The 22,186-nt window shown below is 41.5% G+C and overlaps 3 protein-coding genes across 7 annotated transcripts in view; 1 reads left to right on the forward strand and 2 right to left on the reverse strand.

Moving 5' to 3' along the window:
• Window positions 1-913, forward strand: part of gramd1a (GRAM domain containing 1A) — a 34,487-nt gene extending 33,574 nt beyond the window's left edge. For all 4 annotated transcript variants that reach the window (XM_034529034.1, XM_034529036.1, XM_034529035.1 and 1 more), the window contains one exon: window positions 1-913. This exon is cut by the window's left edge and continues 1,279 nt beyond it. The gene's annotated coding sequence lies outside the window, so the exon portion shown is untranslated.
• A 1,481-nt stretch (window positions 914-2,394) lies between these two features.
• Window positions 2,395-14,308, reverse strand: scn1ba (sodium channel, voltage-gated, type I, beta a). Its single transcript, XM_034529043.1, has 6 exons — window positions 13,904-14,308; window positions 6,796-6,962; window positions 4,514-4,751; window positions 3,429-3,570; window positions 3,219-3,290; window positions 2,395-2,546 (listed from the first exon to the last, which is right to left on the reverse strand). Exons 1-5 carry the CDS (start codon window positions 13,959-13,961, stop codon window positions 3,224-3,226), a joined length of 672 nt encoding a protein of 223 aa, XP_034384934.1. The 5' UTR covers window positions 13,962-14,308; the 3' UTR covers window positions 2,395-2,546; window positions 3,219-3,223.
• Window positions 14,309-17,040: 2,732 nt separating this feature from the next.
• On the reverse strand, window positions 17,041-21,486 carry LOC117728233. 2 transcript variants are annotated; one of them, XM_034529040.1, is made up of 4 exons: window positions 21,357-21,486; window positions 19,491-19,847; window positions 18,882-19,148; window positions 17,041-18,015 (listed from the first exon to the last, which is right to left on the reverse strand). In XM_034529040.1, exons 1-4 carry the CDS (start codon window positions 21,424-21,426, stop codon window positions 17,903-17,905), a joined length of 807 nt encoding a protein of 268 aa, XP_034384931.1. In that variant the 5' UTR covers window positions 21,427-21,486; the 3' UTR covers window positions 17,041-17,902. The 2 variants fall into 2 exon arrangements, with proteins under 2 accessions (XP_034384931.1, XP_034384930.1); XM_034529039.1 differs by lacking the exon at window positions 17,041-18,015 and adding an exon at window positions 18,193-18,506.
• Between the last annotated feature and the right edge of the window lie 700 nt (window positions 21,487-22,186).

Here is a 22,186-nt window from a genome sequence, read left to right on the forward strand (position 1 = left end):
AGGTGGAGACCGATCAGGTGGAACCCGATCAGGTGGAACCCGATCAGGTGGAGACCGATCAGGTGGAGACCGATCAGGTGGAACCCGATCAGGTGGAGACCGATCAGGTGGAACCCGATCAGGTGGAACCCGATCAGGTGGAGACCGATCAGGTGGAGACCGATCAGGTGGAACCCGATCAGGTGGAGACCGATCAGGTGGAGACCGATCAGGTGGAGACCGATCAGGTGGAACCCGATCAGGTGGAACCCGATCAGGTGGAGACCGATCAGGTGGAGACCGATCAGGTGGAACCCGATCAGGTGGAGACCGATCAGGTGGACCCCGATCAGGTGGAACCCGATCAGGTGGAGACCGATCAGGTGGAGACCGATCAGGTGGAACCCGATCAGGTGGAGACCGATCAGGTGGAGACCGATCAGGTGGAGACCGATCAGGTGGAACCCGATCAGGTGGAGACCGATCAGGTGGAACCCGATCAGGTGGAACCCGATCAGGTGGCTACTTCGTTGTCCCACTGGGCCGACGTTTGCAAAGACTACAAGGACCAACCCCAATTCTGGAGGCCCAGGTGAAGAAAAAAGGGAAAAAAGTGTTGCAGTATTGTTTTTTTTGTTTGTAAGATTAATTCTCTTTTTATTCGATTCATTTTCTATCTTTGTTATTTTGTCATTTATTTCCAGCCTGTCCTCTTCCTCTTCCTCTTCCTCTCTGTTTCACTGAACATGGCGGCTACAGAAGCATGTGGGCCACGCTGTGCATGGCCATCCGCGGGTAACAAAACGGTGTCATATTTATTTAGAGTTGGCGGGGGGGTTCAGGGAGAGAGAGATGATAATGTACTGTAAAGATGTGATTGCACACCGCTCCATGGAGAGAAATGAAAAGTAAAGCATAAACGAGTCCTCGCTCATCTTTGAGTCTGTGTGTCTTTACCTCCAACAGATGTTTTCTGGGAGTAGTAAAATACAATGTCCATCAAATCCATAAGCTTTATGTCGAAGAGGAGGAAGAAAAACAAATGTCCAAAGAAGCTGGAACTGGTGAGGTAATCAATCATCAACATATTTCAACTGATTAATCGTTTTAACTCAGCATTATAGTCCCACCTTTCATTCTGTTAACATCACCTGAAAGAAACCTGAGTAATAAGACTTTTGCACAGAATCAACATTAAATTCTATATTCTTTTTATTATTGCTGAATCTGCTGATTAATTGTTTGATTAATTAAGATTGAAGTCTCTTTATAAAATGATCAAATGCACATTTTAATGTCACTGAGGTTCATGACCAGATAATAACGTAAACAAAGGTCATTGTTATCCATCTCAGTGGCGTCTGAGTCGGAGAAGCTAAGACAGGAATAAAGTGCTGTTGTCTGGGGCTGCAACTTCCGATTTAAATGCTTTATCGATTACTATTTTTCTTGATTTAATTGTCTTAATTTTCTTAGTGTATGTGTCTGAAAACCCTAAAACTTTTACCATAGTTAAGGAATAAAGGGAGTTCGTTTTTTTGCTTGATAAATGACTTGAATAACTAAACACTGAAATAGTTGTTGAATTCTTTATTTATTAGTGGAGAGGCCAAAGAAAATGAACAATCATCACTAGTTCAGTCTTTTCCTGTTGAATCTTGATTGAGATTAAAACTGTTCAACTTTTTACAAAAATAAAGGTCATTTATAAATGTGCAACTCCAACTTAAAAAACAAGCTGCTCCTAACCGCGACCTCTGTTGACCTTTCCAAAGTCAAACCAGGCAACTAAATGATTAAATGCTTTAATAGTTTGAGCTTTTGCCAAATGTTAGTTTGTCACTTATCTCGATTTCTAGAGAAGCACGTTTTTACAAACACTAAAGATTTGTAACAAGGCTCCACCTCCTTTTTAATTGGTGTCCACTGGCTCCGCCCACTGGCGATGTGCAGAGCGATGACTTTCTAAGACAATAAGACGTGTGAACACATTGGTGGAAATGTTTCACTTTGAAGTCACTGAGGATCATTTGGTCTGATCTTTTATGTATTTTCGGCTTGCTACTCATTTAGTATTGTCCAATGAAGTGGGCTTTGTCTTGTCACATGTCAGTCTTTTGGCTTCAGGGGCCATTTCTGCTCTTCACCTTTCTGTATTCATTCATTTAAAAGGGAATACCACTAAAATCTACCTTTTTTTTGCACAAAAACAACAACACTTTCTAACAAGCTTGTGGCTGATGTCATCATCTTGAGCTCTATGTAGGAAAACAGTGAAAACAATCCAATATGAAAACATGTTGAAGTGTTTCTTTCCTCTGCTTTCTAGTCGTGTTACATCATAACAGCGAATGTAGTCGTACTAGTATTTCAAAGTAAAATAAACACAATGAATGAAATAACAAAGGACATCAGATGCATATATTGGTGGATATGAATAGCGCACGGGCATGCAGGTATAGTGGATATAAATGTAGGACTATAATGTTCAGTTCAACCCGGTCTCTCTCCCGTTTGACCACATTCTGACGTCCCTCCAGGCAGGAAGCGGTTCAGTTCTTTCCATCCTTTGCAGAGAAGTACAAAAAGAAAAATGACTATTTAGAAAAGCTCTTCCTCCCCTCTGGTGTGGCTTCTCCGTCTTGTGAAGAGGGTGGAGGGATGTCAGTTAGTGAGGAGAGGCTCATGAAAGTGGGAATTTTAAAATTCTCAAGGACTTCCTTGATCTGAGAAAAATAAATAAATAAAACTGTGAGAAAAATGAATAATGCAAAAGACTAAAGTAACATGCAGTAACGCCGTGAATCAAGCCTTCATTTTCCTGGAAGGGAACCAATCCAAACGCTGATGGCGTCTTTGTTTTGGAGCCAATATATTAACATAGACACGATAAAACAATGAATTATTATGTCTTGTGCTTTGCAGGATAAAGGATTGGATGAGCACACAACTACCTCTCTACCTATTGAATGGCTCAAACTTTAAATATGAGTTTAATATGTTGGTTATTTGGGTGTGTAAGTCAAGAGCATGCTGGCTAACCAGAGACACATGGAGGCCGATGTTGGTCATGTCAGCTCCAATCTTTATATTCGGATGCAAGGACATTATATTCTGAGAAAAACATAAGCCGATGACACATTGCAGATTTTATTTGAATTGTTTTAACTTTCAACCCTGTACTGGTGGTGTTACCAACACACCAGGTGTCAACATGTGAGCACTGCATTCAGACCTACCGGTGCTATTCTGCCACTTGAACGCCGGCACAATGATCTTTACTCTCCGATGCTATCGCTAAATACTCGGCCCTGGAGGACAGAAGGGGGTGGGAGGAGAAACGGGCAGATCAGATCACAGCAGATTGAAGCGGTTGGTGGAAGTCGGGCCAGCATGGTTCTGGAATGGAGAGAGGCCGGCTGGGTTCGAGTGTTTCATGAGCTACTCACGCGCTCTCTCTCAGAGCTTCTTCTCCTGCCGCTGAAATCTTCCTGTAGCAGTAAATCATCTCGATCACGAGCCACACCTGCAGCCCGATGATGGAAACATACATCATCACCTCAGACAAAATGGAGGCCAGTCCCCTGGTGACTAGAGAGACAGAGAGGGACATACAGTCAGAAATATGGTGCCTGTGTGCTTATTGTGTACGATGATGAGGGCTGTACTGCTTCAAACTATACATGTCATAAGTCGTGACCTCTTGACCTGTATTCCAGAGTGTCATGACCTATCAGAATCCTCTTGAGCTTAAAGAGGATTAAAGGACTAAGCATTGGGCCGTGGGTGACACCTCTGTGCTCATTGAACTCATTCATTTCCATTGTAATTAGTCATTTAATTATCAATAGTAAACATAATCTTTTATGATGACCTTAAGTTTATGTTTTAGGTCTGCTGAGACCCTCAACCTTCAACTTCAGATTGAAGGACATCTATCACGTCTGCATCTCACTACTGCGTTGTATTTATTCTATTTCTTGCTTTTTGACTGTTTTAAATGTTTTAATGAATGTTCTTCATTGTTTTGTCTTGTTTTCTTTCGCATTATGTTTTGATGCTTTTATGGTTTTATGTGAAGCACTTTGAGTTTCCTTGTTGTTGAAATGTGCGTTCCAAATAAACTGAACTTATAACCTGGTCAATATAAGTCTGACAGTCCCACGGACCAGGTACATGAACAAAGCTCAGAGGACTACACACACCTGGGCCATTCATCCACTTGTTCCTCTCAATTTGGATTCTAGCCCCTCGAATGACTCTTTAAGTCTGCTTTAATGGGGCAGCACAAAAACCATACGCGCAACATTGACATAATATTAAATATCCAGTTGTTATGGAGCAACAACATCATGCAACTAGACTCCTGTTTCTGTCCATGTGACGAATGGAAGTCTGATGAAACGTTTTGTTCTACCATCTCCAGAGGGGAGAAGTTTTATCTGATTTTAAAGGTGGTGTTAACTGCTGGCTAACTTAGTTCCCCTCTTCCCCGCTCAGGCACACGGGTCAACGCCCTGCTCTCCGTCCTTACGCCGGGGAACCACTTTCATGTTGAAGGTCTTGATGTTGGAGGTTTGAAACTCGTAGTTGAGATACTTGAGGGTGCGGTTGAATGTGCACATGTAGGTTCCGCTGTCATTGAAGGTCACATTGAGGATCAAGATGGAGCCGTCCTGCAGGTCATCGGTCTTCTTGCTGCCGTTCCAATGCAGACGATCGGAGAAACGTGAGTCGATGATGTCGGCCCTTCCATTTTGATAGATGAATAACTGGAAGAGAATGGGATTTCTTTGAAGAGGAACAACAGAAATGAGACTGAACATTCAGCAAAGTGATAACGAGGGTTTCAGTGTGGAAAGACCACAAAGTGAGTGTCATCTGTGTGCAGCGGACATTTACTTCAGATGCTACGTGCATGAGAGATAAGATCTCATAAAAGAAACATTGTTGGTCCATCCCTCAATACTTTGACTAAACTGTCAGCCCATTGGTTCCTAATGAGGATATAAATCTTTAAAAATAATTAAAACCGCTAAGTGAACTGAGCAGTTCAGAAACTACTCAAACAGAAACAAATCCATTTCCCAATATTCACGTCTAGTGCGACTTTCCACCTGTTTTTGGATCCGAGTCATTCTCTTTGGCTTGCAGTCCCATTTATTAATGTACATAAAGCTGTAAACGATCTGTCTGTTCTTTGTTGATGAATATTGTTGAGTTTCATGGAGCAAACAGCTGGTCACCACATCCTGTTGTGTGCATTGAGACGCTCTCTAAAAGGCAGCTAGAGGCTAATGGGATTTCTCCTGCTCTGGGAATCTACCCTTATGACCAGTCAGCAAGACCAGTCAGCAAGACCATTCAGTAAAGACCATTCAGCAAAGACCATTCAGTAAAGACCAGTCAACAAGACCAGTCAGCAAAGACCATTCAGCAAAGACCATTCAGTAAAGACCAGTCAACCAGACCAGTCAGCAAAGACCATTCAGCAAAGACCAGTCAGTAAAGACCAGTCAGTAAGACCTGTCAGTAAAGACCAGTCAACAAGACCAGTCAGCAAAGACCAGTCAGCAAAGACCAGTCAGCAAGACCAGTCAGTAAGACCTGTCAGTAAAGACCAGTCAGCAAAGACCAGTCAGCAAAGACCATTCAGTAAAGACCAGTCAACAAGACCAGTCAGCAAAGACCAGTCAGCAAGACCAGTCAGTAAGACCAGTCAGCAAAGACCAGTCAGCAAGACCAGTCAGTAAGACCTGTCAGTAAAGACCAGTCAGCAAGACCAGTCAGTAAGACCTGTCAGTAAAGACCAGTCAGCAAGACCAGTCAGCAAAGACCACTTGTAACATATGCAAGACTCTGCTCCTCTCTCTATTTCATCTGGCAACAACACAACACATTTATTTATTTATATATATATATATATATATATATATATATATATATATATATATATATAAATATATGTATATATGTATATATATGTATACACACATACATATATATATATATATATATATATATATATATATACACACATACATGTTTTGAGTGCGGATTAAACAAACAAGCTATATGAAGTGGTAATTGTTTAGGTTTAGAGGTGCTTGTATTGCCGGAGCCGGCTGCTGTATTTAGACTCTATAAGAAGCGGGTGCAGTCAGCATGATGTCACCCATCGGTTTGTGGACTACGGGTTTGAAGTCGAGTTAGTCATTTTGGCTGACGCCATCTTGGTTTTTGGCTGTCACCATCTCAACCAGAAGTGAGATGAGAGGATGGAGCTAAGTACACACACGTGGAACGCTGAATAAGACATTTGTGGGCGACCAAAATGCAAAAATGTAACTGAAACTGAACTGAAAGCAAACTGTGAAAGGGTTAAACGAAAACACAGAACTCCTAGACCCAACACCGTGGTAGCGGGCTGTCAATCACAAGCCACTCCATTAATCATACCCTGCTTATTTGTAAATCTTACTTAAATGGGCTGCAGACTTGAAACTAGCGATTGAGACCATAAACTGATATTTACAATGTGTACTGACGTAATTAATCAAGTGAGAGGCAGGATAATTTTTTTATAGACTTCCATACATTCAGACTTCTCTTTTCAACCTGTTTTCATCGCCCCCTGTTGGCAATTAGTAAGAATGCAATCTGCATTGGCTTCACTTCAGACCCGGAGACTGCTGCCTGTATTTACCATACAAACGTATAACAGTGATATCAATCTTCTCATCGAACTACAACAAGGGAAATGCATTTCCCAACATGTCGAGCTATTCTTGTGTTGCATATCTTATTAACACTCACATCGGCGAACTTGTTCTCATCTGAGGCTTTGAAGGACCACTTAACAAAGGCCGTGGCTTTCACCTCGCCCCTCCTCTTACAGGAGATGCAGCCCAGTTTGAAGCCTTCATCGGCCACGGCCTCTGTGTTTGAGTCCACCTCCACGCAGGCTCCACGGCACAGAGTCGCTACAGAGGGAAAGGATGAAGAACACAGTTAGAAACAGCTGTTTCCCTTGACTGTCACAGGGTTTAGAAGTGTGAGCCCTGGGTGGCCATCGTCCTCTTTTGTGTACCCGGGACTCGGGGCAGCGCTCTGGTGTTTCCCAGTATCTCATTACTTGCAGGCAAAGTGTTTAAACAGTACTTTACAAAACAATTGTAGCTCCTGTAACTTTGGTGTTTTGACCAATGCTCATTGCATGCAAGATTTCTTTCTTTTGTATCGGGCACAGATTTTCTTTTTTTGCATTCTTTTTTATTTCCACTCATCATCTCAGTACATGAATTGTTGTGAATTTGTATTAAAGAAAATAGTAATTTACCTTTTGAGGTGTTTTTAATCTGTGAAACTGAGGGGGAATAAAGAGGTTGCAGTATGTGGTACTAGTTTCTTGCATTCTGTCAATTGGTGAATGAGCTAAATTCATATATAGAAGCGTGAGTCTATATATGCCATCATCATCATGACACATACTTCTCATCGGCCGGGAGTTACACACCTGTAACTTCAAATGTTTCTTTCTCACACTGCACCTTGCAGTTTCCACTGAGGCCTCAGCATGGCTCTCAACCAATGATCTTGTATTATTTTCAACTTTGACCTCTGGGGGAGGCATTTGTTTCGTATCGCAAGATGTGGGGAGGGAGATGAAGGAGAGGACGGGAGACAACGCTGATGTCAAGTTTGGTTGGGATTGACAGAGGCTGCACATCATCCATGGCCTCATGTACACAAACATATACAACAAAGCTCTCTTTTAATCAAATATTGTAGCACCAAGTTGAAACTTTAAAAAGAGTCAGACGTAGAAATGCCACCACACTGCATGAATAAATGGAAGGGAGGAATGAGGGGGTAACAATGTAGAGACAGTTAACGGGCTTCAGATGTTTCTACAAAAGCTCGGGGGGAGACGGGGAAGCAGGAGGGAAGAAGCCTAATGCCGGCTGATGGTCTGCAGAGAGAGAAGAGAGGGAAGAGAAAGAAGGGAGGGAATGGGAGAGAGAGATAAGAACATCATGTAAGAATCACAGGCCCCATCATAGAAAACCAAACTAACGTAAACGAGATGGACCATTTAAATTAACCTTTAAATTTAAATCAACCTGACTGACTAAGTTCCAGATCCAGTGTTCTTAGTGGACCTAAACAGAGGGTAAAAAACTTTTAACGACTAAACCTGAACCTGAACCTGAACCTGAACCTGACTTAAGTTCCAGATCCAGTGTTCTTAAACACTTTTTGCAGCTTGGTCTGGCGGTGTGTTTTCAGCAGCGGACGCTACTGAATGATTACAAATTGTATATTTCTTTTTATTCATAGTTTTGCCCTTATTCTGAAAAATATTTCGACTAATCTGTTTACATTGAAAATATATATTCAACCAATGTTTACATGCAGCCGCACATTTCCAAACCCCTGTTGATGCCGGCAGTGTGTGAACCCCGATTGAGATGAATATTCTGATTGCACTGCATACAATGTGTCCGAAGAAGCTCATAAAAGCTGAATTATTATTATTATTATTATATCGGCACATCCCACGGGTCTTAATGGGAAATTGCAACATCCCATCATTTTGCTCTTTTTACCAAACCGTAATTCCTGTTATATTCTAACTCAACCATCTTACTGCAGCAGTAGCCACTGGTGTTTCTGTACCTTCTGGTTGGAGAGTCACTGTCTACATGTCCGGCAGCTTGTGTTTCATATGTTGTTGTCGCATAATCTCTGCGCTTACTTTGATGACTGCAAAGTTATAATCCATTAAGAAACTACGGTTGGTTGGTTGCGGCTGGGTTGTTGGGTTTTCGGTCCGCTGAGGAACTCAACAAACAGACCTGAGAACAGCTTTTGCAGATAGAGATTAGAGAACAAGTGCCTTCTTGGAAAAAAAGAAAAATGTTGCGTTCTCTCACATAACTTTTTGGTTTAAGATTAATATGCAGCAATATTTTGATTCTGTGTGAGATGCTATCATATCAGCTTTGACAGGAAGTAAGAGACAGAAAGGCAAAGAGACACCAGACAGACACAAGGGAAAGACATCCCATGCACAGGAACACGGAGGGTTTGAGTTGGTCATATTTTATTGCTCTGAGAAAAAAGGAGATGAGATTTGGAGCACAGACACACTAACAACGACAGACAGCGGGACACAAATTAAAAGGAGAGACCTTCATTTGACAGACAGAATGAGCACGGACAGAGACAGATGAACATGTAGCCGGGCGGCAGCAACACACAGAGGGAGGTTGTGCACGGTGGGCAGGGATGCTGCTGACTGTCCGAGGCTGAGACCGCAAGTTAAGACGACAGCGAGAAGACGAGAGAGACAAAGAGACAAAGATGCAAGCAGACACAACAGGAACTGCACATCCAGACTAAACAGTCAGAGCACCAAACTGCCTCAGCAATCATTCTCGCCAGCAACTGCATGACACACAGAGCATCAAATAAATGAAAATCCATTGCGTAATCTGTGGACTGGGGTTCAGGATTATGCAATAGATATTTCAGAAATGACAGATTAGGAGTTTTCCCCTGACTGGGGGCTGGCAGCTTAATCCCTCAGATCATATCAGTTGCTGAGGCCTACAAAGCAAAAATAACCCAAAACCTGACTTCTTAGTGCTTTAGCTGCACAAAGGACCATCCGCCCACTGAAATAGCTGACTGAGGGAGAGAGGGAGAGAGAGAATAAGAGAGAGAGAGAGAGATGAGGGCGAGGATATGCGACAGTGAGAGAGGACATCTGTTTCCAGGCTGGATTAAAACACACCATACACTGTAGGAACACACAAGCTGGGGAAATGCCGAGCATCCTTGACCTTTTCCTTGACCTTTTCCTTGACACCAAGCGAGCAAGAGCCTTTCCAATGGAACAAGTAGACCTTTGGAGCACGCCGCTCTGAGAGCTTTCATGTCACTCCTCAATGCTGTCCTATTGTCTTTAAGTGATGGAACAATGGGTACCAGGAGAGAACAAGCTCCAGGGATCCAAGCTTGTCTTTCGCTCCGTATGATTTCTCAGAACGGCTCCTCCATTGGCTCAAGAGCACAATTTAGAGTCCAAATACCAAATCTAGACATCCACATGTGATTTATGGTCAAAAGAAGATGCACAAATGTAGAACATTAAGTTTAGGATGACTTCTCAACATCAGTGGAAAACTTTACAACGTTAATCAAACGTTACTTTCTTTCCTCCCTAAATTGCTTTCTCTTCCTATTGTATATTATATATGCAAATAATAAACATATAATATATACATACAAAAATAAGTTAAGTCTCATCAAGCCTCACCTAATTCCCAAAGATTATAACAGAGGAGCATAAATCTAACTGCCACTACAATGATGAATACAGCATTCTAGTCATTTTAATTTGCAACAGCCAATACAAAATGCCCCCAAATGTACAATCCTCTGTAAGTGCGATGTTTTGATGTAGTCTGAGGTCTCTGGTCTGCTGTCTGGTTTCCTGTTGATCACGTCATTCCTTTCTGAGATCTGTTCTGGACAACGTGTGCACCGAGGCTCCAGTGACATTCTGTAACATAGATCTGAATCTGTGTTGAAGAATGAAATACAAGGCAGTCCTCTGTTGACCGAGTGCACGGGGGGGGGGGTCTCCAGTTCTGGGCCCCCGGCGTTGTGCATGCCACCTCACTGACCGAGGCTCTTCTGCTGTAATAAGCCTAAATGTCTGTTGTGAAAAAGGCCAGGAAACAAACCCTAAATGGGATGCAGTTAATATAGATGTTACTAGTTTTTGAAAATTGTGTTGACAAAAATTCAACCTTGAACATTTGTGGCGTACAATATTGCGTTGGTTTAACATTTCGCTTTGTACGTAGATTTTGCTAACATCTGTTTACGCATCCTGTAGACACAACATATTTTATTTGAGGTACATGACAATGTAAATCCAATAGTCACTCTCTTTTAGCTCTTCCAAGTATTACAGTTAATTGTATTTGTCTTTTTAGCTGCTAAATGCTCCACTAACTTTATCTGAAGTGTAGGGCCACTGACCAGCCATATAGCATCAGTTTGGGACGTGTCAGGGACAGCATATCGGGACATGCATATAGTCTACAATAAACTTCCAACGTAGGTTTGGTTTTTAGGTTTACATATGCAAGAGAACTTTGTGGTTTAAGTTAAAATAAGCAGGTTTGAATCCTTAAACCAAGGCTTTACCATAAAATATTTGACGTCATGGGGACGAGCATTTGGTCCCCGAAAGGAAGGCGAGTCCCCACAATGTGCCTGTGTGATGAGATTTATGTCCCCACAAGGCGGGTAAAACACGCCTGCTGATCATAGTAGCAAATGAAAGTGTTATGAGTGGATACATTTAACATGAGGACCCCACTGTAAAAGAACTTAGATAATAATATAGATAATAATGAAACCATTAATGTCAGTGCTACTGAAGTAAAGATTCTGAGTCTCAAAAATAACTCATTTTGTGATGTACAATTATGTATTGTAAAAGACACTCCACGTGAATATGGTAACCACTTTAACTACAATATATCACCATGAAACTTCTCTATAGTTGATTACTGACATTAAAACAAAAAATGTTTGTATTACAAGTCTGAAATGTTATGTTTAAAGTGGCAAATTAGGCATTATCTGATTTGTTGAATTTAGGAGAAATCTACAGACCCAAATCGACAAAATAGTTAAATAAACTCCTACAGAAGACATGTTATGGAAGTGAAGTATAGTCCAAAATCAAAACATTCCCCAGTGCATAAAAAATTCATCTTAAGCAAGAACAAACGAATCTCTTCCCTAGAACATTCCTCACACTACAGACCATAAATCAGATTTAACAGGGTTTTGTTTTAGGAACGTTCTTCAGTGCAGCACTCTCCTAATCAGCTTATGTTCCATGCCTGCCACTTAAAATGAGGATGCACTTCTCCGTAATGCTGTTATCGATCTGACGTTGTGGTGGAGTGGAGTGATGTAATGGACTCGGGGCGGAGGAGATCGCGTGGTCGTTCACATCCTGTTGACCATAAGTTCATCCACGGAGCTGCCATTGGGTCTCTCTGCAGCATGCATTAGTTAAAGTTAGGCATTAGGTTTTATGGGCCTCTGGCTTGAAAGAGAGGACGCACAACTCCATAATTTGACTGTTTATGCTCGTGAATGATCGTGTTGTTACACACTTTGAGCGTCACAAATAAAGGGTGATGTCTAATTATGTTTTGTTGCATTTTGGGGCGAGCTGTACCTCGATTACTCCTTTTTCTGATGGTGTTTTTGCTCTGTAGACGTAATCAATCTCAATTCAGATGGAGCGTCGCTGGAGCTTCTGATTGTCCTAAATATTATTATACTGCTGTTTGTATGCTTTCTTTCCTTCACTGTTTTCCAGAAACTTCTTGAATTCCATCAATTGCTTCTTCTTTTTTTGACATATACAAATTGCTTTTTGCTTTTTAAATCAGCTTCAATCAGTTTTTTCTCCGTCTTTGTTTTGGGAGATTCCATCCATTTCCTGTCTGGTCTTATATGTGATGCAATAGTTTGATGCTTCCTGCGTCCGCTCCAGATGTGCTCACTCAGGCTTATGCAACCTTCTTGCTTTTTGCCAAGCTTCACTTCTCCGCTCTGCCGGCTTGTTTCAACCTGCTATCCCGGATAAACTGCCCCATCGTGTAAAGGAATACCAACATCGCTTTAATCATTATATTCCTTGAGATTATGAAGCTGTGGTTTGTATTGTTGTCAGTGACAGAGAACAGCTGGCTGACGGTAATAGGTGCTCAGTGAATCTCTCTTTAATGCATCGCTTCCTTTTTGTGCTCCATTTAAAATCTCAGTGCTTAACTAAAACAGCCTTTTTTTTGTGGAATTAAACACGCGTAAAAATATATAGATTTTAGTTTTAACTCGGGTTTGGTTAGTACAAATATAAAAATAAAATATATGGAAAATGGAAAAGCATTTAAATAGAAAAATAGTTTGTGTTTTAACCCATTTATTAAAATCTACATCTTTACATTGCTTGCCAAAGAATGGCAATTGATAATTTTATATGTATTCATGTTTTAATACCAATCATAAATTAAGAACAATTACATTACATTTTCTTAAGCCGATCTTGTTAAATATAATTTTCTTGCTAAATTGCTTCTCCTCTTCCGGGTGTCGGGAGACGAACAGTCATTTAAAAGTGATTGATTATGTAGCTCGGGCTATTTTCATCTCAGTGGAAGCTGCGTCTGCGTTTGTTGTGCTTTAAAATAATAAATGCCTGTAAATGACTTCTTCTGAAGGTAGGAAATTGATTTGTGATTTCTCAAATGATACAGGAAGTTGGAGCACACTTTCTCCTTTTAAAAGGCTGTGATGGTAATTTTATTTTTAAGCAATTCTTCAAGCAAAGACACCAAACATTGTGTGATTTCAACATGCTGCTTTGTATCTATTTTGTATCCCTCATTAAGTGAATATCTTAAGTCATAGCAGGCATTTTCCTACTACTTTATATCGTTCAATAAATCAATTGAGAGCCGATTATTTGAGAAAAACAGTGTGTATGTGTGTGTGTGGGTGTCTCACAAGACCTATCTAAAGAAACACCCTGAATAGCAAAGCTAACCCTACCCCCCCCCCCCCCCCCCCCACACACACACACACACACACACACACACACACACCAAAAACAATAACAAAAACATGGCATACAAACAGAACCAACAGCGCGACAACAGGAAACAACTCGACAACATAACAGACTGCATAGACAGTGAATGGCATGGAGGCACAGGTAGGTAGGGGGGAGGGGGAGGTGGGAGGGATTAGATTTGGGCTCACATCTTTGCCAAGGAGATGCCGTCGCAGCATCGCCACGGCAACGCAATTGTTAACCACTCACCTTGAAGCACCAGGAGAGCCAGAGGAAGTAGCAGCAGGAGCTCCTGGACTGCAGACATCCTTACAGGAGAAAGGAGACTGCTGGTGGCTCTCAACAGTGTCAAACACACACGCACACGCACACACGCACACACACACACACACACACACACACTTTAGAAATGGAGACACAAGACAGATATACAGCAGCTACTCCAGCTTGGTGGCAAAAACCTCTGCGATGCCAAAGATGTCCCGACTATGATTCCATGTCTGGGAGGTGAGAGGAGGAGACTCTTTTCGGAGGCTGTTGGGACTCTGGGTGTGGTCCACTCTGGGTGTCTTCCTCTTCTTCTCCTCCTTTTTATTCAGCTCATGCAAGGGGCTGGTTGGAGGGGTGGCTGGGTCTTATTCTTACTGATCTGGTCTTCTTAAGCACCTGAAAAACCTCACAGCAGCAGCGTGGAAAGCGTTTTCCCCCGCTGCCTCGTCTCTTCGCCCGGATCTAAATCCCTCTCTTCTGTCCAGCCTCTCAGTGTGTGAGTGTCTAGTTACCAGAGGGATGAATCACTCAGTTTCAGGTTTCAGCCTCTTCTCAGCACCAAAAGGGCCTTTGTTCAACGATTTATATTCTGTGGCACACCCTTAGGCCCGTGGAGCTCCACAATGAGACCAAATGATTCCAATACACACAGACAAACCATCGGTCGATAAACAGCAGAGTCTGTGATTAACCATAAAAGTCGTGGGAAGACTGAAATATTAAGGAACTTTGAACACACGCTGCATGTGAGAGACTTGTGCAGTGCTGGGCTAAAGAGTGTGCAGTTAAAAGGTTGATTATTATGTCAAATATTGCATGTATGAATTCCTTAAACATTTAGATGCATTTTCCACTCATATGCGACCAATGGCATAAGACCTAGAAGAAGGGCCGGTGCTGAGTGGAATGATAAATGAAACAATATCCACTCGCTTGTTTCCACCTCTCTTTGGCTTTGGAATTAAGAAGTTGCAACTATCCCCCTATTTTTAAGAGTTATATCAGTGTTATTGCTTTCTTTCTACAGTCCAAATTGCAGCGTCCCAACTCCAAATCTTATTTAAAACTCCAGCCGGTGGTCTTGGGCAGAGTCTGTTTACTACTGACTCATTCATGTGAAAACATCCACTGTTTGGCCACATCAGTTAAGCCATGCTGTCTGCGCATGCGCTCACAGGCTGCAACAGCGCAGGTGGCTCTGCTGCTCCGACGGGTCACCCGCACATGACTCCAGTCTGAAGGCGAATTGAAAAGCACGCAACCATCTGTGCGTTTTTCTGTTGCGCATGTGCAATGAAGAGTTGCCGGCTTTAGGCTGTTCGAGCCAGAAACTTCAGTCTTGAATCTGTTGATTAGCACAAAAGAAAAATAGAAAATGCATAAAATCCTCCTAAAAAAATAAAACGCACAGCCGAGCGCAGCGTCCTTGTGCCGGTCACCACTTTATCAACCCCCCTCTCTTTTTAAACGAAGGGGCGTTCCCCTCCCCTCACGGATAGCCTTGACACGTCTCGTCCTGTTGAGGCTTCAGGGGTGGACGCCTTCCATCACATGCTAGAAGTAGCCCGGCTGTCACACCGGGGACCACCGGAGAGATTTAAGGATCAGCGACACAAAAACAAAACAAAGCTCTTACTCCTTCCGCATCTTGCCTTCAAGAAGAGGACACTGGTGGGAATGCGCATATTCCTCCTGGAAACGCACGTGCGAGATGTCCAAGTGAAGACCATTCGGAGGGGCAACACGCACCAATAATCTCCAGTACAGACATGTCGTGTCATTGGAAGGATCAGTCTGTGGGTTGGTGGAGGCTGGAGGAGGGAGGGTGTGATGTAGTGCAGAGGGATGGAGAAAGAGGAGGAGGGGAGTACAGAGCCGTTGTTAAGGCAACAGTGAGTTTAATATGATGTTTTCATTGCTTCCAGAAACCACCACGTGTTGGCAAAGAGAGCAGTCACTGACAAACAGTTCGATTATGTGATAATCAGATGGAGACAGAGCTATTTCACATACATGTTTTATTTTCTACAAAACACATTAAATCCAACATGTAGATTATGTGGTGAAATGCAAGGTTGTACCAAAAGTATACATGACATAATTGTATTACTATATCAAAAAATACGAAGGATACAAAATAAAAAAGTATACAATATTGATACACAGAGATCATAAAGGTGCAGCAGTGTAAAGCTGAGACATGGAAGCTCACCTTTAAAGCTCCAGCAGTCTAATACAGCAGCGCTGCAATAAATCCTCCCTGAAGGTTATGTCCAGTTTTTCTTTCTGTCAAAGCCGTTAAAGCTCGGGTTCACGGACATTTTGAAGGCTTTGTGGTGCTGTTGACAATACATGTCTCTTTGTCTCATCCGTCCATGTAGGCTATTTGGTGTTAACAGCTTTTTTTAAATAATCTTATTTCATATTATAATATTTAAAGTGGTCTATTGGCATTAATTTGTATCAACAATGTAACTTTCTTAATGGACCCAAGGCTTTACATCTTTGTTTCTTCACATGACTTTATAGTTTCACATTTGGTGCCTGATGGATTTCAAAGCGTTACTCGCCTTCATAACAAAGTGTTTGTCCTGAAATCATTAAACGTGAAGTTTCTTATTTACTCGCCTGTCCCGTTCTCAGCCGTCTGCCACACAACATGCAACATATACCCACAGGTGCACTGACTCGCTCTCTGACTCAGGGGGGAATCAAGTGTGTGTATGTGTGTGTGTATGTTTTTTTGTATAGTGTATGTATGCGTGTGTGTGTGTGTGCGCGCTGACCTCTCTTTTTGGCCATTTCATCATGCCAGCAGTGAGGATTAGTGTGCTGATTGCATGCCTGTCCTCGCTCTGACAAATGCATCCTTCCTGTGTGTGTGTGTGTGTGTGTGTGTGTGTGTGTGTGTGTGTGTGTGTGTTTGTGTGTTACGCGTTGCGCACGCAACCTTCTTGTCCCTAACTCCACTCACATCCCTTTTAATTTTTGTTTAATATGTGGATTAACGTCAATCACGGAAACAACACAAGATAAATATGCACTCATGCTTCTGTGATTTATGAACACAAAGGCAGCTTCGATATGAAGACGATGTCTTTTTATTTAACCGAAGCTCCAAACTCGACAAACAAAAGCCAAACAGACATTTACATTTCTGATAAAAGAGGAATGTGTGAAGGGGTTTATTTTCTGATTGAGAGCAAACCAAAAAAACTTGTATTATTATTACTATTATCAACATGAGACTGTACATTTAACTAAAGATCAGTAAGAATTAATAAATAAGAGTAATAACATATCATTTAATATGCGCTTTAGTACTTTATCACCTCTCTATATTGACATATACAGTTTACATTGTGAAATAGACAAATAATTATAGGAGGCCATAAAGACATAGTTTGTTACGTCTTCCTTAAATGCATAAACAGAGACATACAGTGTTATAGTTTGCTTTAGGAACCCTCCACTTTAAAGTCAACCTTCATTTGTGAAGGTATTTCAATCTTCTTTCATTTACTTTAATTCATTTGTGATTTTTGACCATGATTTAGCTGGATCTTGTGTTTGAATGTTCTGTGAGTGCCGTCAATGTACAGGAGGTGTTGAGTCCCGGCTTCGATTGGAGACTTATGAGTTAACAATGAGCCAGAAATCACCACGAAGCGGCTGACTGTTCATCGTGGATTTGGGGATTCTGTGGGCTGCTTGTTTGTTCTAAATGGGACAGCCATGAACCATTATGATGCATTGGGATCTTCGGCGGGTTCTGCCCCTGAATTAAGAAGGAGCCATGTGAATATTTGATTGGACAGGGACAGTTGTGATTGTAGTCTGTGAATTTGATCATGCACAATGCTTTGATTTCAAAGCGCTCCCCTTTTAACTTGAATGGACAGTAGCTGATTGTCCATGGTCATGAGAGCCTGGATCACCATTGCTAAGCCTTTCGGTTTCAGCCAGATGTTGACTAACTCAGCACCTGTACACCAGCAGGGCAGTTACAAGGCTCAGCAGGATGGTGACGGGCACCAGGAGGAGAGCCATATACAGCAGCCACGGCTCTGGAAACACCTCCACACCTGGCTCTGAGAAACACAAAAGCACTTATATGAAGCACTCCAAAAATGAAAGATTAAAGAGTTGGGTTTATTCCATTATCCAAACCGCGTATCCTATTTAGGGTCACTGGAGCCCATCCCAGCTGACTTTGGGTGAAGGCAGGCAGGACATATAACCACAGACAACTTTAGGGTCTATAAGCTGCATGACTGTTGGAGGAAGCCGGAGAGAGCCCACACTGCCCGGGATTGGGGATCGAACCCTGTCCCCGTTTGCTGTGAGGTGACAGTGCTACTAGCCACTACACCACCATGCAGCCCATGTTGAGTTTATATTAATAATTCATTTAATTAAAACAAAGCCTGTCTGCATCGCTAGATTCCACTAGGTCTACAAATGTCTTTTTGTACTGTGTGTGAAACACTTCTCCAGAAGCGGTTTTGGACAGACTCACCTGAGATAGTCGTTGGACTCGTTAGAGAACTATTGTTTTCAGCATCTCCATCAACTTCAGCCACTAAGGAGTCAAAGTCAAACGAGTGTTGTTGACAAAGTGCAGGATTTCTGGCCAATGAAGTCTAAAGCTTCAAGCTTTTCCAGTTAAAAGATGAAAGCTTCATGCAGATGTGGATAACTGGAAATATGCTGGAACCAACAGCAAATGGGGTTCATGTGGAAGCCTGCAGGTTGAACATTTATAATAATTGGGTAAAGAGAATGGGGCTGCACGGTGGTTTAGGTCAAGAGGTTTAGGGTTCGGTTCCCGGTCTGAGCAGTCCTTCTGAGTGGACCCTGAACAGGATAAGTGGTTCAGATAATAGAATGGGGAAAGATAATGTTTTTGCCAGCTTTTGTGTTATTATTTTATCATCTTCAGTACAGAGATTCTTACCACGCAGATGGTAAAAGATGTTTTTCGTTATTAGATCTCGGTTCAGGTGCAGCTGACACTCATATTCTCCTTCACTCTTCAGAGGGATGGTCTCTGAGAGTGTGACGTAGGGCAGAGCTGCGCCCGCATCTCCTGGAGCAGAGTCCGCAGGTTGGAGTTTGCGTCCATTGTGAGAAATGGACAAAACAAATCCGGGATCCGGGGTCATGTTCACTTGGCACCAGAGCAGAGAGTCATTGTGAGCGGTGAGGTTAAAGACCATGGTGTCTGAAAGAGATGCAGATATATGCAGCACATTAAAAGACACTCAGGAACACACACATTTACACTGACGGTTCTGTCTGCTTTCATTAAATTATTCTTCAACGCCTACATTTTGAGCCCAGTCACTGCACTTCACATACCAAATTCAATTAATTCTCGACAAAGCTAGAAAGGGAAGAAACGTAAAATGATTTAAGAGGCGCTGGATGATTTACACAATATTATCATATAGGCTCATCCGTATTATTATTAACGTGCCGAACATCTTTTTCAAATAGCATGGTTATCGTCTATACTGCTATATTGCAACGCCCTCTAATTAGAATGGACACATCTTGTATTCACCATAAACCTTCAGTGCAGTTTCACTTCCTTTCCTCCTGAAGCTTTTACCCCTCTGTGTGGTGATGGACAGTTTGCACAGGTACTTCCCGCTGTCGGCCCACTGGACATTCTTCAAGACTATGGACTTGTTTGAAGTGGTCCGACTTTTGTCCAGCAGTTCAACACGCCGTTCATATTTCTCAGAGGGGAACAGCCTGTGACTGTCAGTGTTGTTCTGTGTTAAGTACCAATACAGAACCGGCAGGGTCACCATTCTCTCATCGTGGGAGAGCTTGAGATGGCACGGCATCATGACGTCATGACCCAGAGCTGTGGTGAGCACAGGAGGCTGGAGGACTGTGATCAGAGAGCGAGTATCTGAAAATAAATACAGTTTCCTGTCAAAGGTAACCGTCACTTTCACCAAGCTGCTCATCCTCCATCTCTTTTGTGTTGAATAAAGCAGCGACAGACCTCAATTTGTTTTGTACATGTGAGTTTAGTTTTAAACTTTTTTAACAAATATCGAGAGCAGGATTTATAACCGGAAGTTTGGGATTCTGCCATTTTTGCATTTAGTGGACGCTTGCACATTTTGAATTAAAATGTAGAATTGAGATGCAGCTCAGAAGCAAGAAACGGCATGCTATGAAACTTTCTCTCTTTTAGACTCAATATATTAGTCACATTTTTTTCCTTGAATTGAATAAGTGGGGATTTTCCTAGCAGTTTTAAAGTCCCTTTATATTGTTCTCGTATTAAACTGACCGGAGGATATGTGTCTTTCAGCTTTCAGCTGATGAGGTTGTCACTTCCTAAAACATTAGTCAATGGCAGACCAGTTGTGGTCACTTTTATTTATTTATGTTAGCTCAGAGTTGCTGCATGATTTTGGAAGATTTTACCAAAGAGTTACAAAGCTTTTACAAGGAACACTTTTGAGGATAAAAGAATGATACAAAGAGATTAGAGAACATGTTCACACATGCATTAGTGGTCAAATTATTTTGGGCATCCTGATAGCTCAATGTAACATAACCACAACTTCCTCAAATCAATGCAGGCGTTGTACCTTGGTTACCCTTTGCTCCTCCTCTACCTTTACGCTCTTATCCAATAAGTGCAAAAAAGCCCCCCAAAATATTTTAAATGGTCGAGATAATAATCAGGGACATTTTAAAGATATATTTTATTGTGCTACCTACAAGTCTCGTTGGCTTATGCCATGAGACCAAAGATGCAAAAAAAAAGTAATATCCAGTGATGGAGAAGAATCTAGCATGCAAAGATATTTGTGTTTTTAAAACAGATTATTGTCAGAACCAGATTGCTTTTATCACAGTTGTTTAAAGTTATAACAGAATAACAATTGAAACACAAGAAGTGATGCTTGTAAGACAGCAAAAAAAAGTAATTTGCAAAATATAAAAACAGAATTTACAGGAGGTTTGAAAGGTCATTTAATTCAAAAGCAATTTTTAAAGACGTGTCTCAGCCCACTAATATAAAGTTACGTTTTTTTAAGAACTAAAAACAAGTTTTTGCCTCTGCTTTGTTCATCTAACCGGATGCTTGTTGTTGTTCTTGTTAGAAAAACACACTAGAGAGTGAACATACACACACCTGTGTCAATACCACAGCAAAGAATCCACCTTTAGGTTGAAAATGCCCAAATAAAACTGGATAACTTATAGGAAACAAAGTCAACCGTCTGTCCTTATGATTGTATTTGAGAACTAAATTGCAAGCACATGCAAATAATCCTGCAAAGCATTTATGAAAAAAACACACTTTCTTGAATTGAGTACTGAGTAAAAAGATGATGATCACGATCACAAACACATTTGTCATCTACAAATAAAACATTTGTCAATCAAAAAAGTGTACCTGCGACCATGAAGTATAAAAGTATCCGCTGTGCCCATCCCCATTTTGTCAATATGAGGCTGTGATGCATCTCAGACAAAATGATCTTCAACAAGCCAACAAGGACGACTTTACCTCCTCTGAGCGCAGACGAAGCCCATGAAGGCGGATGTTAGCCCACCACACCCTGAGAGGCTGGAACATTTACATTGTCTGACGCCTTTACAGTGTCACACAGTCCAAAAATAGTATTTCTTGACTTCTGCAAATAATTTAAACAAAGAAAAAAATGCAGTATATAAAATGTATTTATTACATTAACAGGATGTGGTTCTTTGGTTTTCTTGTTGTTTTTACACATATTTTGTTGCATGAAACACACAGTTGACAGAATTATCTCCATTCAAGGTCCTACTCGCTTGTTCTCAAGCTTTCCACTATATCACATCTTCATTAGCGGATGACGTTTGCTCAACTGTCAAAACTTTTCATGATGTCCTAAAAATTGAGCGTGACTGTGACAGCCATCACCCAAAACAAATGTCTACTTGCTTTTTCTGTAGCGCAAGCAAATAAGTAGATAGGGTCAATAGGGCCGATCTATTCAAATCAATTCTATGTTTATCTACTTTAATTATTATAAACTGGAGTTTTAATTCATGTGTTGATTTGTTGCTGCAGTAAAAAGCTTTGATTGTAATTTCTGTTAAATTTGAACATCTTGCATTTTGAAGTTGCATGTGCATGATTCATTTATTTATAAATAGCAATTCACTTTAACAAAGTTATAAAAGTAATGTTTAAGTCAGTCCTTAGGAGGCCTTTCACAAATGATCCGAGTCACTTCCAGA

This window comes from Cyclopterus lumpus, chromosome 25 (assembly GCF_009769545.1).
Source record: "Cyclopterus lumpus isolate fCycLum1 chromosome 25, fCycLum1.pri, whole genome shotgun sequence".
NCBI lineage: Eukaryota > Metazoa > Chordata > Actinopteri > Perciformes > Cyclopteridae > Cyclopterus > Cyclopterus lumpus.